This window comes from Bombina bombina, chromosome 8 (assembly GCF_027579735.1).
Source record: "Bombina bombina isolate aBomBom1 chromosome 8, aBomBom1.pri, whole genome shotgun sequence".
Taxonomy (NCBI): Eukaryota; Metazoa; Chordata; class Amphibia; order Anura; family Bombinatoridae; genus Bombina; species Bombina bombina.
In genome coordinates this window covers 345,118,967-345,135,527 of record NC_069506.1, presented here as the reverse complement: position 1 = coordinate 345,135,527, position 16,561 = coordinate 345,118,967, and the positions used below count along the sequence as shown (strand labels likewise).

Sequence of the window (16,561 nt, the reverse complement as noted above, 5' to 3'; positions counted from 1 at the left end):
CTTGTAGTGTGGCAGAGCTGTAATGAATGCACAGCCTGTTCTGTGGAAGTTCCAGTTTCACTGTGGAAGCTGTGTTGTTTATTAATCTGCAGTCAGGATGTTTCAATAAGGGTTAAAGCCAGATTTTCAGTGACAAGTTCTGTGGTAACTCTCCTTTAAATACAAACTACACAGTGAAAGTTCTCCAAGTAACAAAGCATTAGAACTCATAGAATAATACTTGCAGTTTGGTTCAGGCAGTTCATTCAATTGATTGCATGTCAGCTCCTAAGTTAATGAACACTGCAGTTGTTTGGATGAATTCCAGTTAAAGTTGAACAAAGTATCAAAAAGTTCCTGTGAGGAAAAAAGTTCAGAAAACAAGTTATTCAAAGTAGTTAGGCTCAGGTAAATAGGGTAGCCTTGTACTCCAAATTACTAAGCAAAGAAAATTGATTTGGGGTGGTTTTTAAAGGCAAGCTGCAAGTTTTTTGCTTGAAGGATTCCGCTGGGTCCTAGAAGGAGCTAGGTTCCTGACATGACCCCCCACTCAGGGCAACGGTCCCACAGTTGCCGGTCTGGGACGATTTGGATTTCTGCGATGGAAGAGAGTGACCAGCCGTTGAGCTCTAAGATTGGTTGCAGGTTCCCATGTGTCGTCATCAGCTGAATAATTTTTCCAGCGTACCAGATATTGTAATTCACCTCTATGGAACCTGGAATCCAGCAGGGAATGCACTTCATATTCGTCTGGATCCAGTGCCTGAGGAGGTGGTGGAAGAATGAGTTGAGAGTGACGAGTGGCTCTGTATGGTTTCAATAGTGACACATGAAATGTGGGGTGGACCTTAATACTATCAGGTAATTTAAGAGTCATTGCGTTTTCATTGACAATTCTAACTATAGGGAATGGTCCTATGAACAGACCCGAGAGTTTCTTACTCGGTATCTGTAATTTCATGTTTTTGGTGGATAGCCAAACGAGATCACCTATGGCGTATATAGGTGGTGGTCTTCTCTTGAGGTCGTAATAATGCTTTTGAGTGAGCTGAGCATTTTTTATGTTCTCCTCAATAAAGCGGAAATTGTCTTGTAAGGAATCATGTAGATCATCGATTAAGGGTGAATTTAAGGTGTCTGTTGCAATGAAAGATATTGTTGGATGGTAGGCATAATTTGCATAAAATGGTGTAGATTTTGTAGATGAGTTTACAGCATTGTTATAGGCAAATTCAGCCATGGAGAGGAAGTTCATCCAATGTTCTTGATGGTAGGAACAATAGCACCGAAGATATTGTTCCAGCCATTGATTCAGTCTCTCTGATTGACCATTGGTCTGAGGGTGAAATGATGTCGAGAAACGATGATCGATCTGTGTTAAGTCACAAAGTTTTGTCCAGAAATGTGAGGTGAATTGTGTTCCTCTATCGGTAGTTATTATCTTTGGTAACCCATGTAGCTTGAGTATGTTATCTATGAATAAATGTGCTGTCTCAGAGGATGTGGGTACTTTGTGATACGGCACAAAATGGGCCATCTTAGTAAATATATCTATGACCACTAGGATTGTTGTCTGTTTATTTGATTCAGGTAAATCCACTATGAAATCCATCGATAGATGGTACCAGGGTCTCTTCGGTACTGGTAATGGAGTTAATAATCCATACGGAGCTCTTCTCTCGGATTTCGAAGTGGCACAAATGGCACAAGTTAAGATATAGTCTCGGATGGATTCCTTCATTTTTGGCCACCAACAATCCCGTGAAAGCTGTTCCAAGGTTCGGTAAATTCCTGGGTGTCCGGCTAATGGAGAGTCATGGTATAACTTGAGAAAATTTATTCGCAATGCTTTGGGAATGTATAATTTCCCTTCATGGTAGTACAGGTCATCAATCTTATGTACAGAAGAGTGAGGTAGCTCCGGCTCCTTGAGACAATGACGTTTGATTTCGGTTATCACATCGGTGGTTAGACCTACAAAACATTCGGTAGGTAAGATAGTGGTATTTTGGGTTGTTGTTTTAGGTTTCTCAGGTAGGCGAGACAGAGCATCTGCTTTACCATTCCTGGAGGCAGGTCTATATACAATATTGAAGTTGAAGCGCGAGAAGAATAAACTCCAACGGACCTGTCTTGCTGAAAGAGTTTTGTTGTTTTCTAAATAAAGTAGGTTCCTGTGATCAGTGAAAATGGTAATAGGAAACTTGGTACCTTCGAGAAGATGCCTCCAGTGTTCCAGTGATCTTTTTATTGCGAGGAGTTCTTTATCTCCTATGGAATAATTTCTTTCAGCTGTTGACATCATCTGTGAGAAGTAAGAAACTGGATGGATGGGATCGTTTGGTGTTTCCTGTTGAGAGAGAACTGAGCCTAAGGCAAAATCAGAGGAATCAACTTCCAACACATAGTGGTGTTCGGGGTTCGGAAATCTTAGAATGGGTGCTGATGTAAAACTATCCTTTAAATATTCAAAAGCTGAATTAGCGTCTGGATCCCAGTTATAAGATGAGTTAATGCTGGTTAATTTCGTCAGTGGTTTTGCTATCTTGGAAAAGTTTCTAATGAATTTCCTATAGTAGTTTGCAAAACCTAGGAATTTTTGGAGTTCCTTTCTGGACTTGGGTATTAACCAATTTTTGACAGCGTCTACTTTTTGTTTTTGCATAGTGATACCTGTTGGTGAGATATCATATCCAAGGAATGACACATGCTTGGTATGGAATATGCATTTCTCCAACTTAGCATACAGTTTATGCTCTCGGAGCCTAGACAGTACCCATCGCACGTGTGTTTTGTGTTCTGTTTCATTTTTAGAATAAATCAAAATATCGTCTAGGTATATCACAAGACAGATGTCTAAGAGATCTCTGAACACATCGTTTATGAAGTGTTGAAAAGTGGCGGGTGCGTTGCACAGTCCAAACGGCATGACAAGGTACTCATAAAGGCCATACCTTGTCCTGAATGCGGTCAACCATTCGTGTCCTTCTTTTATCCTCACTAAGTTATAGGCTCCCCTTAAATCGAGTTTCGTGTATATAGTTGCCTCAGATAACCTTTCGATTAGTTCTGGGATTAATGGGAGTGGGTAACGATTTTTTATTGTGCGTTTGTTGAGTTCTCTGTAATCGATTATGGGACGTAATGATGAATCCTTATTCCGCACAAAAAAAATTCCGGCACCTGCTGGTGATGTTGATGCTCTGATAAATCCTTTCCGTAAATTTTCTTCGAGATACTCCTTTAAATGATCCAATTCTGGCTTGCAGAGAGGGTACAAGTGTCCATAAGGGATGGAAGAACCAGGTTGAAGTTGTATTGGACAATCGTATGCACGATGAGGAGGCAAGTTCTCAGCTTCTACTTTACTGAATACATCCTTGAAATCTGCATAAGGTGAAGGAATTTGCAACTCAGGTTTTTCTGTAGCTATTTCGGTCTGGAGTAGAACATGTTTGTGGAAACATGTTGTTTTACAATAGACTGAATCAAATTTTATGGAAGATAGTGACCAGTGGATAACTGGATTATGTAATTTGAGCCAACTAATACCCAAAACCACTGGGAAATGTGGTGACGAGACAACATCAAATGAGAGGTGTTCTGTGTGTCCTGCTGTAGTAACTGTTAACGGTGTGGTATGGTGTGTGATAGGGCCAGTTTTAGGTTCTGAACCGTCAATCATATGAAAAGAAAATGGAGTATGCTTTTTTATAAGGGGTATTTTATTTTGCTTTACAACATTATAATCAATAAAGCATCCATAAGCTCCCGAGTCTATGATGGCTTCAGTAGTCAGCTGATCTTGGTCCCACTGTATGGAGAGAGTTAACATGCAATAAGTTTTAGTTTTAGTGGTGTTTAATAAAGAACTTGTAACTTTGAACTTACATTTCTTGTTTTTCTGTAAAATGGGACACTCCTGGACTGAATGTGTAGGATTGGCGCAATACATGCACAGATTATTACTCTTCCTGCGGTATCTTTCTTCTGTTGTTAAAGGACCACGGGCTATTCCGATCTCCATGGGAACAGCTGTTTGTTTACTATGTTGGGTTGGTTGAGGTGGGGAATAGATAGAAGGTTTTGGTCGGACATCTGCAGAAAACCTTTCTGCCTTCCTTTCTCGCAGTCTGCGATCCAATTGTTTTGCAGCATTCATCATTCCTTCTAGGGTTTTTGGGAGTTCTATCCTGGCGATTTCATCTTTCAAGCTCTCCGAGAGGCCTAAACGGAACTGGTTTCGAAGTGCAATCTGACTCCATTCCGAATCAGCAGCGTATAATTTAAATTCCGTGATGTACTCCTCCACGGGTCTCTTGGCTTGCTTAAGGTTCCTCATGGAGGCTTCAGCGGACATTTGTACATCAGTGTCGTGAAAAAGATCATCCATACATGTGAAAAAATCAGAAAGGGATCCTAGCACTGGGTCATTATGTTCGCACAGATTGTCAGCCCAGATTCTTGGCTCACCCCTCAGGAATGAAATAGTACTGAATACCTTGATCCTCTCTGTGGGATAACTGCGAGGTCGTAGATTATAAAGTAAATGACATGAATTCTTAAACTGCCTATACTGCTTCCTGTTTCCAGAAAAGAGCTCTGGTAGTGAAACTGAAGGTTCAGGTGTTTGCTGAGGTGGTGCAGTATGAGTAGTAAGTGAGTCTCTTATAATTCCCCTTAAAGACTGATTTTCAATTTGTAAATCATGAACCGCCTGAGCAAGCTGATCAACCTTTTGGGAGAGGTTGTAAACTATCTGTGGTAGATCTGGTGGCTCCATTTTTATGGCTTAGTAATATGTCAGGCTACAAATATAAAGTTAACGATGGAACACAATTCACAGATCTTAATTTATTAATAATTGTTTTGTTTCACTATTGTAAAGGAATATCACTATGGCTTAGTGATATTCTCACCTAATAGTGATAGTTTAGTGGTTTATTTTGCCACACCCCAGATTATGCAGTTAGGGTTAAGCAAACTTGAATAGGATTTGTAGAAATTGCTCTCAATATTAAGTTAGCTTTAGTTCTTAAGTTGCAGGTGTAGTAATGGTTCTATTAACTCTCAGAGTCTTATGCAGTGTAACACATTAATATTTAACTAGTAACCAGGTTCTGTTAACAGTTATACATATGCTCATGCAGTATTGCTATTTTATTTGCAGAGATTACTTGTACCTTGTCTTGTGTTGCACTTGTAGTGTGGCAGAGCTGTAATGAATGCACAGCCTGTTCTGTGGAAGTTCCAGTTTCACTGTGGAAGCTGTGTTGTTTATTAATCTGCAGTCAGGATGTTTCAATAAGGGTTAAAGCCAGATTTTCAGTGACAAGTTCTGTGGTAACTCTCCTTTAAATACAAACTACACAGTGAAAGTTCTCCAAGTAACAAAGCATTAGAACTCATAGAATAATACTTGCAGTTTGGTTCAGGCAGTTCATTCAATTGATTGCATGTCAGCTCCTAAGTTAATGAACACTGCAGTTGTTTGGATGAATTCCAGTTAAAGTTGAACAAAGTATCAAAAAGTTCCTGTGAGGAAAAAAGTTCAGAAAACAAGTTATTCAAAGTAGTTAGGCTCAGGTAAATAGGGTAGCCTTGTACTCCAAATTACTAAGCAAAGAAAATTGATTTGGGGTGGTTTTTAAAGGCAAGCTGCAAGTTTTTTGCTTGAAGGATTCCGCTGGGTCCTAGAAGGAGCTAGGTTCCTGACAATCTGTTGGTGTGAATCCAAAGGATTCCCATGGAATAAGATAAAAATTCCTAAGATTCTCTCCTTTCTACAAGAAGGTTTGGAGAAAGGATTATCTGCAAGTTCTCTAAAGGGACAGATCTCTGCTTTATCTGTCTTACTACACAAAAGACTGGCAGCTGTGCCAGATGTTCAAGCATTTGTTCAGGCTCTGGTTAGGATCAAGCCTGTTTACAGACCTTTGACTCCTCCCTGGAGTCTAAATCTAGTTCTTTCAGTTCTTCAAGGGGTTCCGTTTGAACCTTTACATTCCATAGATATTAAGTTACTATCTTGGAAAGTTTTGTTTTTGGTTGCAATTTCTTCTGCTAGAAGAGTTTCTGAGTTATCTGCTTTGCAGTGTTCTCCGCCCTATCTGGTGTTCCATGCAGATAAGGTGGTTTTGCGTACTAAGCCTGGTTTTCTTCCTAAGGTTGTTTCTAACAAAAATATTAACCAGGAGATAGTTGTACCTTCTTTGTGTCCGAATCCAGTTTCAAAGAAGGAACGTTTGTTACACAATTTGGACGTAGTCCGTGCTCTAAAATTCTATTTAGAGGCTACAAAAGATTTCAGACAAACATCTTCTTTGTTTGTTGTTTATTCTGGTAAAAGGAGAGGTCAAAAAGCGACTTCTACCTCTCTTTCCTTTTGGCTTAAAAGCATCATCCGATTGGCTTATGAGACTGCCGGACGGCAGCCTCCTGAAAGAATCACAGCTCACTCCACTAGGGCTGTGGCTTCCACATGGGCCTTCAAGAACGAGGCTTTTGTTGACCAGATATGTAAGGCAGCGACTTGGTCTTCACTGCACACTTTTTTCAAATTTTACAAATTTGATACTTTTGCTTCTTCGGAGGCTATTTTTGGGAGAAAGGTTTTGCAAGCTGTGGTGCCTTCCGTTTAGGTAACCTGATTTGCTCCCTCCCTTCATCCGTGTCCTAAAGCTTTGGTATTGGTTCCCACAAGTAAGGATGACGCCGTGGACCGGACACACCAATGTTGGAGAAAACAGAATTTATGCTTACCTGATAAATTACTTTCTCCAACGGTGTGTCCGGTCCACGGCCCGCCCTGGTTTTTTAATCAGGTCTGATGAATTATTTTCTCTAACTACAGTCACCACGGTACCATATGGTTTCTCCTATATATATTTCCTCCTGTCCGTCGGTCGAATGACTGGGGTGGGCGGAGCCTAGGAGGGACTATATGGCCAGCTTTGCTGGGACTCTTTGCCATTTCCTGTTGGGGAAGAGAATATCCCACAAGTAAGGATGACGCTGTGGACCGGACACACCGTTGGAGAAAGTAATTTATCAGGTAAGAATAAATTCTGTTTTCTACCAAAAACTGCTTCTGGAGAGGCAAATACATCAACACAGTAGAATTTAGTAAATGTATGCAAAGAAGAAACAACACTATTTGATTCATGTGAGATTCGGCAAAATGTAAAGACTGAGCTAGTACCAATATATATAGTCCAAATAAGGAAACCCTGCAATACCATGTTCTCTGATTACAGAGAGTAGGGCACCGAGAACTGTTGAAAAAAATTCTTGGAGCTGTTGCTAGGCCAAATGAAAGAGCGACAAATTGGTAATGCTTGTCTAGAAAAGAGAATCTCAGAAATCGATAGTGGTCTGGATGAATCGGAATATTAAGATATGCATCCTGTAAGTCTATCATGGACATATAATGACCTTGCTGAACAAAAGGCAGAATAGTCCTTATAGTCACTATTTTGAAAGTTGGCACTCTTTCAAAACGGTTCAAAAGAATTTTCTTTCTTTGGTACAATGAATAGATTTAAATAAAACCCCAGACCCTGTTCCTGAAACAAAACTGGTATAATTACCCCTGAAAGCTCTAGATCTGAAATACACTTCAGAAAGGCCTGAGCCTTCACTGGATCTGCTGGAATGCGTGAGAGAAAAAATCTTCTCACAGGAGGTCTTACTCAGTATCCTATTTGATACCCTTGAGGGACAATGCTCTGAATCCATTGATTTTGGACAGAATCTACCCAAATGTTTTGGAAAAAAATGTAATCTGCCCCCCGTCAGCTGAGCTGGAATGAGGGCCGCATCTTCATGCAGACTTGGGGGCTGGCTTTGGTTTCTTAAAAGGCTTGGATTTATTCCAACTTGAAGAGGGTTTCCAATTGGAACCAGATTCTTTGAGGGAAGAATTGGCTTCCTGTTCCTTATTCTGTCGAAAAGAACAAAAACGATTAGAAGCCTTAGATTTACCCTTAGATCTTTTATCCTGAGGTAAAAAATACTCCCTTCCCCCCAGTAACAGTTGGAATAATTGAATCCAACTGAGAACCAAATAAATTGTTACCTTGGAAAGAAAGAGAGAGTAATCTAGACTTAGATACCATGTCAGCATTCCAATATTTAAGCCACAAAGCTCTTCTAGCTAAGATAGCTTTAGATTTAACATCAATTTTGATGATATCAAAAATAGCATCACAGATAAAATGATTAGCATGTTGAAGCAAGCGAACAATGCTAGACAAATCAGGATCTGTTTCCTGTTGAGCTAAACTTTTCAACCAAAAAGTTGATGCAGCTGCAACATCAGCCATAGAAATGGCAGGTCTGAGAAGATAGCCAGAATATAAATAAGCTTTCCTTAGATAAGATTCAAGTTTCCTATCTAAAGGATCCTTAAAGGAAGTACTATCTTCCTTATGGATAGTAGTATGTTTGGCAAGAGTAAAGATAGCCCCATCAACTTTGGGGATTTTTTCCCAAAACTCCAATCTAATTGCTGGCAAAGGATACAACTTTTTAAACCTAGCAGAAGGAATAAAAGAAGTACCAGGCCTTTTCCATTCCTTTGAAATCATATCAAAAATAGCATTGGGAATTGGAAAACAAACCTGGAGTAACCACAGGAGGTTTTTAAACAGAATTTTCTAGTTTTAATATCAAGAGGACTAGTTCCCTCAATATCCAAAGTAATCAACACCTCTTTTAACAAGGAACAAATATACTCCATCTTAAAGAGATAAGTAGATTTGTCAGTGTCAATATCTGAGGTAGGATCTTCTGAACCAGATAGATCCTCATCAGAGGAGGATAAATCAGTATGTTGTCGGTCATTTGAAATTTCATCAATTTATGAGAAGTTTTAAAAGACCTTTTACGTTTATTAGAAGGCGGAATAGCAGACAAAGCCTTCTGAATCGCATCAGCAATAAAATATTTTATATTCACAGGGATATCATGTACATTAGATGTTGAAGGAACAACAGGCATTGTACTAGTACTGATGGATACATTATCTGCATGTAAAAGCTTATCATGACAACTGATACATACTACAGCTGGAGATATAATCTCCGCTAGCTTACAACAGATACACTTATCTTTGGTAGAACTGTTATCAGGCAGCAGGGTTCTAACAGTGGTTTCTGAGACAAGATCAGATTGAGACAGCTTGCAAATGTAAGAGAAAAAAAAACAACATATAAAGCAAAATTATCAATTTCCTTATATGGCAGTTTCATGAATGGGAAAAAATGCAAACAGCAGAGCCCCCTGAGCGTAGAAAAAGGCAGGAGGCATATAGGAAGTGGGGTTTAAATAATTAAATTATTTGGCGCCAAGTATGACGCGCAACGCAAAATGAATTTTTTTGGTGCTAACAACATCCGGAAATGACGCAACTTGTGTCATGGCAGACGCAATCTTGTGCAAGGAACCTGGCGTCAACTTAGATGGCTGAAATGGAAAATTTGCGTCACCAAACGTACCTTCGCGCCAAAAATGGCGCAATAAATATAAGCATTTTAGCGGCCTCGCAAGCCTAATTTTGCCCACGAAAATTAATGAAAACAGTCAATTTAAGAAAAGACTATACCCCAGGTAAGAAAAAATAACTTCCTAAATATGTTTTCCCAATTTTGAAACTGATAGTCTGCAAAATTAAATATACATAAACCTGACTCATGGCAAATAAAAGTACAATACATATATTTCAAACTTTACATTAATACATAAAGTGCCAAACCATAGCTGAGGTGTCTTAAGAAATAAAAACATACTTACCGAAAGACACCCATCCACATATAGCAGATAGCCAAACCAGTACTGAAACAGTTATCAGTAGAGGTTATGGAATATAAGAGTATATTGTCAATCTGAAAAGAGAGGTAGGAGATGAATCTCTACGACCGATAACAGAGAACCCTTGAAAAGATTTCCTGTGAGGAAAACCATAGAATTTAATAGGTGATACTCCCTTCACATCCCTCTGACATTCACTGTACTCTGAGTGGAATCAGGCTTCAAAATGCTGAGAAGGGCATATCACAGAAGAAAATCAAGCACAAACTTACTTCACCACCTCCATAGGAGGCAAAGTTTGTAAAACTGAATTGTGGGTGTGGTGAGGGGTGTATTTATAGGCATTTTGAGGTTTGGAAAACTTTGACCCTCCTGGTAGGATTGTATATCCCATACGTCACTAGCTCATGGACTCTTGCCAATTACATGAAAGAAATTGAAATTTCACAAACAAGCTTTAATAAAGAAGGGCCTGCCTTTGAGCACAATCAATAGTAGGTACTTTTCTATACAAAAATGAACTACAGGTTCAATGGCTCTCAAGCTTACAGAGTGTAAAGGAAAAGGATGTTTATGAACTTGTTGGGACATTAAACTCAAATTCAGATAGCGCACACAGTTTTAAACTTTCCTAGTCACTTCCATTATGTGAATGTTCACAATCTTTTTATATGCACACTTTCTGTGGCTCCAGGTCCTACTGAGCATGTGCAAGAATTCACAGAATATATGTATATGCATTTTGTGATTGGCTGAGGGCTGTCACATGATGCAGTGGGAAGGAAAACTTCACTAAATTTATAATTTGTCAGAAAAAAATCTACTACTCATTTGAAATTCAGACTTAGGTGCTTTTTCATTGTCTTTTTATTATTATTATTTATTATTTTTTATTTTATTATACATTTGTGTTTTGTGGCCCTTGGTATGAATGGGAGATTATCTTTGAGTCTGGACAGGAAAAATACTGGTTGATGATAAAAACAAACAAAATAAACAGCAATGAACAAAAATGCAGGAAAGTGCGTAATGCTTGGAAATTATAGGCAGTGTTGTGATGAGAAGTAGGATTGTTTTTCTTCTTGCCGTCAAATCAGCTGTAACCATTTCAGCTAATGGAAATTAACAGTGTCTGGTTTGTTAATAGATCAACTAATGGTGGAGTGGAAAGTACATATAGATTTTCAGATGCAAAGTAACTGAAGGGTGCGTGTGCATAATAAGTTTCACAACCGAAAAACACTGGCAGTGGAATTCCTTATGCTTATCTGTATACTTTGTGTGTGCACGTACTCTTGTAGTTCACTTCAATACATAAGACTGATTGAGCAAGTGAGTCCTGTTCATTTTATCGGCTTAAATCAAAGACTGACACAAATATGAGAGGTGCAGATATTGTTCAGCTCTATATTCACCACTTCTCTGTGCAAGTCTATGATCTCCCCTTCACTGTCAAATGAACTCACAATGACTATTCTGCCTATATATAGAGGACTAACCAGTCTTATATATGCTATAGACCAGGGATGTCCAACTTCCTAATATATGGGGGCCGAAGAGCAATATTTTAGTAGCCTTGAGGGCTGCATATACATTTATAGCTATTAACACATTTTTATTTCTGCAAAGACTAGCGTAGAGGGTTACATGGGGCCCTTGGCTGTCAGTTGTACATCCCTGCTATAAACTATAAATTATTTTACACTAACCAGTCCCCTTTTAGATTTCATTCACTTGCTAATTAGTCCTTTTAAAATTGTTTTAGACTTTAGTAACCTGTGCTCTCTGCTTATTAAAGGGACAGTCTAGTCAAAATTAAGCTTTCATGCTTCAGATAGGGCAGTGATGGTAAATATTGGCACTCCAGATGTTTTAGAACTACATTCCTCATGATACTTAGGCTCTATTAATTCCAGTAAAGCATCATGGGAAATGTAGTTCTGAAACATCTGGAGTGCCTAGGTTCGTCATCACTAAGATAGGGCATGCAATTTTAAACAACTTCCCAATTCATTTTTTTCATCAAATTTGGTTTGTTCTCTTTGTAGTCTTAGTTTAAAGCTAAACCTTGAAGGCTTCCTCTTATGTCAATGCATTATACAGGTTTTTTTACAGCTAGAGGGCGTTAGTTCATGTGTGCCATATAGATAACATTGTGCTCACGCCCATGGAATTACTTATGACAGGGCACTGATTGGCTAAAATGCATGTCTGTAAAAAACAAAAAAACAAATAAGCGGACAGTCTGTATAGGCTTAGATACAAAGTAATCACAGAGGTAAAAAGCGTATTAATATAACTGTGTTAGTTATACAAAAATGGGGAATGGGTAACAAAGGAATTATCTATATTTTTAAAAAATAACAATTCTGGAATAGACCTTCCCTTTAAGTCTCTTTATTAGACTATTAACTTCCTATCACTACTATTGTTACCTTTTATTTGTAAAGCACCACAATATAACAGTGATGTACAAGACCTTTACTACATAGATTTAATCTTTTCAGAAATCTCAAGTCGCAAGTGTTGTCTGAAGAGGATGATCCCTGCTTCATGTGTTCCCATCTTATAATTTGTCCTCATAATCCTATTATTATTAAACTGTTCTGCATTAGATTACAAGTTTGTAATCTAACCAATTTTTTTTTTTATAGATCGGCCTGATGAAAAGGAGAAGGTTAAAACAGCAGCAAAACATTGTCGCAGAATTCTTAAGTATGTGAACCAGGCAGTGAGAGAGGCAGAGAATAAACAGGTCAGTGTCTGTGAGATACATCACTAACCACACTGTAGATGTTCATGCTGTGATATCCAGAGGAAAGAAAGGACTGTTAGAATTGTATCTCTTTATTGGACCAACCCAAGTAGAGGGGATTGGGTCTGGAAAATGATCTAACTTGTATTCAAGTTGCCAAGTCGGATGACATTATGATTTTCCTTCTCCACAATTCTCATTTATAATATCCTAATGAAATGTTTCAAATGAAACCACCGCAGCGGTAAAATTATTTGCTAGTTTTTCTTGGGTGCGCTTTAAAACACTTTGCACAGACTTCTATGTGTTTATATTGGTTCATGCTAGACTAACTTTCTGTAGTGAAGGACTCTCTCTTCTTGGGGGGGGGGGGGGGGGAATGGACACATTGTTTTTAAGCGCCCTCTTTTTCCTTCTTAATGTAAGGAGAGTTCACTGCTTCATTCCTTACTGTTGGGAAATACTGAACCTGGCCACCAGGAGGAGGCAAAGACACACCAGCCAAAGTCTTAAATATCCCTCCCACTTCCCCCATTCCCCAGTCATTCTTTGCCTTTCGTCACAGGAGGATGGCAGAGAAGTGTCAGAAGATTTTGGAGTTGTTCCTCCGGAGGGGTATCTGCCTTTCGTTATGGAACTGGAGTTTTAAGTAGTCTTCTCAGCTTCTCAGTGAGAGCACTGACGAAAGTTAGAGTCTGGAGATGCAGGGAGAGTCTTTCTGCGAACCCATCTAGACTGCCTGCTAACAGCTCCTTAAGCAACCGGTGTTGACGAGTTTCACTGCCTGCTTCTTCACTCAAGTCCATGTCAGGAGCGATGCTACAAGACTGAGCAGCTTGAAGCTTGGCGCGTTTTTTCTCATAGCAGGGGCCATCCTGCATTGCTCACCATGTAACCAGCGGATTCTGGAGTGGGCAAGGCCCACAGCTGTTCGCTGTCATCGATCCACATTCTGGGAAGCGGATTTTCTCAGCAGACTATCTTTACATCTGGGGGAATGGTCTCTCCATCCCGAAGTGTTTGCGGAAATATGCTACAGGGGGGGACGCCGGAGATGGATCTCATTGCATCTCATCTCAATACCAAACTACCCAGATATGGGTCGAGGTCCAGGGATCCTCAGGTGGAGCTAATAGATTCATTAGCGGTGCCTTGGAGTTTTAATCTAATCTACCTTTTCTTTCATGAAATTAGCAAGAGTCCATGAGCTAGTGACGTATGGGATATACATTCCTACCAGGAGGGGCAAAGTTTCCCAAACCTCAAAATGCCTATAAATACACCCCTCACCACACCCACAATTCAGTTTTACAAACTTTGCCTCCGATGGAGGTGGTGAAGTAAGTTTGTGCTAGATTCTACGTTGATATGCGCTCCGCAGCAAGTTGGAGCCCGGTTTTCCTCTCAGCGTGCAGTGAATGTCAGAGGGATGTGAGGAGAATATTGCCTATTTGAATGCAGTGATCTCCTTCTAAGGGGTCTATTTCATAGGTTCTCTGTTATCGGTCGTAGAGATTCATCTCTTACCTCCCTTTTCAGATCGACGATATACTCTTATATATACCATTACCTCTGCTGATTCTCGTTTCAGTACTGGTTTGGCTTTCTACAAACATGTAGATGAGTGTCCTGGGGTAAGTAAATCTTATTTTCTGTGACACTCTAAGCTATGGTTGGGCACTTTGTTTATAAAGTTCTAAATATATGTATTCAAACATTTATTTGCCTTGACTCAGAATGTTCAACTTTCCTTATTTTTCAGACAGTCAGTTTCATATTTGGGATAATGCATTTGATTTAATCATTTTTTCTTACCTTCAAAAATTTGACTTTTTTCCCTGTGGGCTGTTAGGCTCACGGGGGCTGAAAATGCTTCATTTTATTGCGTCATTCTTGGCGCAGACTTTTTTGGCGCAAAAATTATTTTCCGTTTCCGGCGTCATACGTGTCGCCGGAAGTTGCGTCATTTTTTGACGTTATTTTGCGCCGAAAATGTCGGCGTTCCGGATGTGGCGTCATTTTTGGCGCCAAAAAGCATTTAGGCGCCAAATAATGTGGGCGTCTTATTTGGCGCTAAAAATATGGGCGTCGCTTTTGTCTCCACATTATTTAAGTCTCATTTTTCATTGCTTCTGGTTGCTAGAAGCTTGTTCTTTGGCATTTTTTCCCATTCCTGAAACTGTCATTTAAGGAATTTGATCAATTTTGCTTTATATGTTGTTGTTTTTTCTCTTACATATTGCAAGATGTCTCACGTTGCATCTGAGTCAGAAGATACTACAGGAAAATCGCTGTCTAGTGCTGGATCTACCAAAGCTAAGTGTATCTGCTGTAAACTTTTGGTAGCTATTCCTCCAGCTGTTGTTTGTATTGATTGTCATGACAAACTTGTTAATGCAGATAATATTTCCTTTAGTAAAGTACCATTGCCTGTTGCAGTTCCTTCAACATCTAAGGTGCAGAATGTTCCTGATGACATAAGAGATTTTGTTTCTGAATCCTTAAAGAAGGCTATGTCTGTTATTTCTCCTTCTAGTAAACGTAAAAAATCTTTTAAAACTTCTCTCCCTACAGATGAATTTTTAAATGAACATCATCATTCTGATTCTGATGACTCTTCTGGTTCAGAGGATTCTGTCTCAGAGGTTGATGCTGATAAATCTTCATATTTATTTAAAATGGAATTTATTCGTTCTTTACTTAAAGAAGTTCTAATTGCTTTAGAAATAGAGGATTCTGGTCCTCTTGATACTAATTCTAAACGTTTGGATAAGGTATTTAAATCTCCTGTGGTTATTCCAGAAGTTTTTCCTGTTCCTAATGCTATTTCTGCAGTAATTTCCAAAGAATGGGATAAATTGGGTAATTCATTTACTCCTTCTAAACGTTTTAAGCAATTATATCCTGTGCCGTCTGACAGATTAGAATTTTGGGACAAAATCCCTAAAGTTGATGGGGCTATTTCTACCCTTGCTAAACGTACTACTATTCCTACGTCAGATGGTACTTCGTTTAAGGATCCTTTAGATAGGAAAATTGAATCCTTTCTAAGAAAAGCTTATCTGTGTTCAGGTAATCTTCTTAGACCTGCTATATCTTTGGCTGATGTTGCTGCAGCTTCAACTTTTTGGTTGGAAACCTTAGCGCAACAAGTAACACATCATGATATTATTATTCTTCTTCAGCATGCTAATAATTTTATCTGTGATGCTATCTTTGATATTATCAGGGTTGATGTCAGGTTTATGTCTCTAGCTATTTTAGCTAGAAGAGCTTTATGGCTTAAGACTTGGAATGCTGATATGGCTTCTAAATCAACTCTACTTTCCATTTCTTTCCAGGGTAACAAATTATTTGGTTCTCAGTTGGATTCTATTATTTCAACTGTTACTGGTGGGAAAGGAACTTTTTTACCACAGGATAAAAAATCTAAGGGTAAAAACAGAGCTAATAATCGTTTTCGTTCCTTTCGTTTCAACAAAGAACAAAAACCTGATCCTTCATCCTCAGGAGCAGTTTCAGTTTGGAAACCATCTCCAATCTGGAATAAATCCAAGCCAGCCAGAAAGGCAAAGCCTGCTTCTAAGTCCACATGAAGGTGCGGCCCTCATTCCAGCTCAGCTGGTAGGGGGCAGGTTACGTTTTTTCAAAGAAATTTGGATCAATTCTGTTCACAATCTTTGGATTCAGAACATTGTTTCAGAAGGGTACAGAATTGGTTTCAAGATGAGACCTCCTGCAAAGAGATTTTTTCTTTCCCGTGTCCCAGTAAATCCAGTAAAAGCTCAAGCATTTCTGAATTGTGTTTCAGATCTAGAGTTGACTGGAGTAATTATGCCAGTTCCAGTTCAGGAACAGGGGATGGGGTTTTATTCAAATCTCTTCATTGTACCAAAGAAGGAGAATTCCTTCAGACCAGTTCTGGATCTAAAAATATTGAATCGTCATGTAAGGATACCAACGTTCAAGATGGTAACTGTAAGGACTATCTTGCCTTTTGTTCAGCAAGGGAATTAT

At 39.1% G+C, this 16,561-nt stretch overlaps 1 protein-coding gene across 3 annotated transcripts in view; it reads left to right on the top strand.

Annotated features, from left to right (window-relative positions):
- ARHGEF12 (Rho guanine nucleotide exchange factor 12) overlaps window positions 1-16,561 on the top strand; it is a 1,204,049-nt gene that overhangs the window by 999,482 nt on the left and 188,006 nt on the right. For all 3 annotated transcript variants that reach the window (XM_053691590.1, XM_053691589.1, XM_053691591.1), the window contains one exon: window positions 12,444-12,544. In XM_053691590.1, the coding sequence (XP_053547565.1) occupies window positions 12,444-12,544 (101 nt within the window). The remainder of the gene's footprint in view (window positions 1-12,443; window positions 12,545-16,561) is intronic.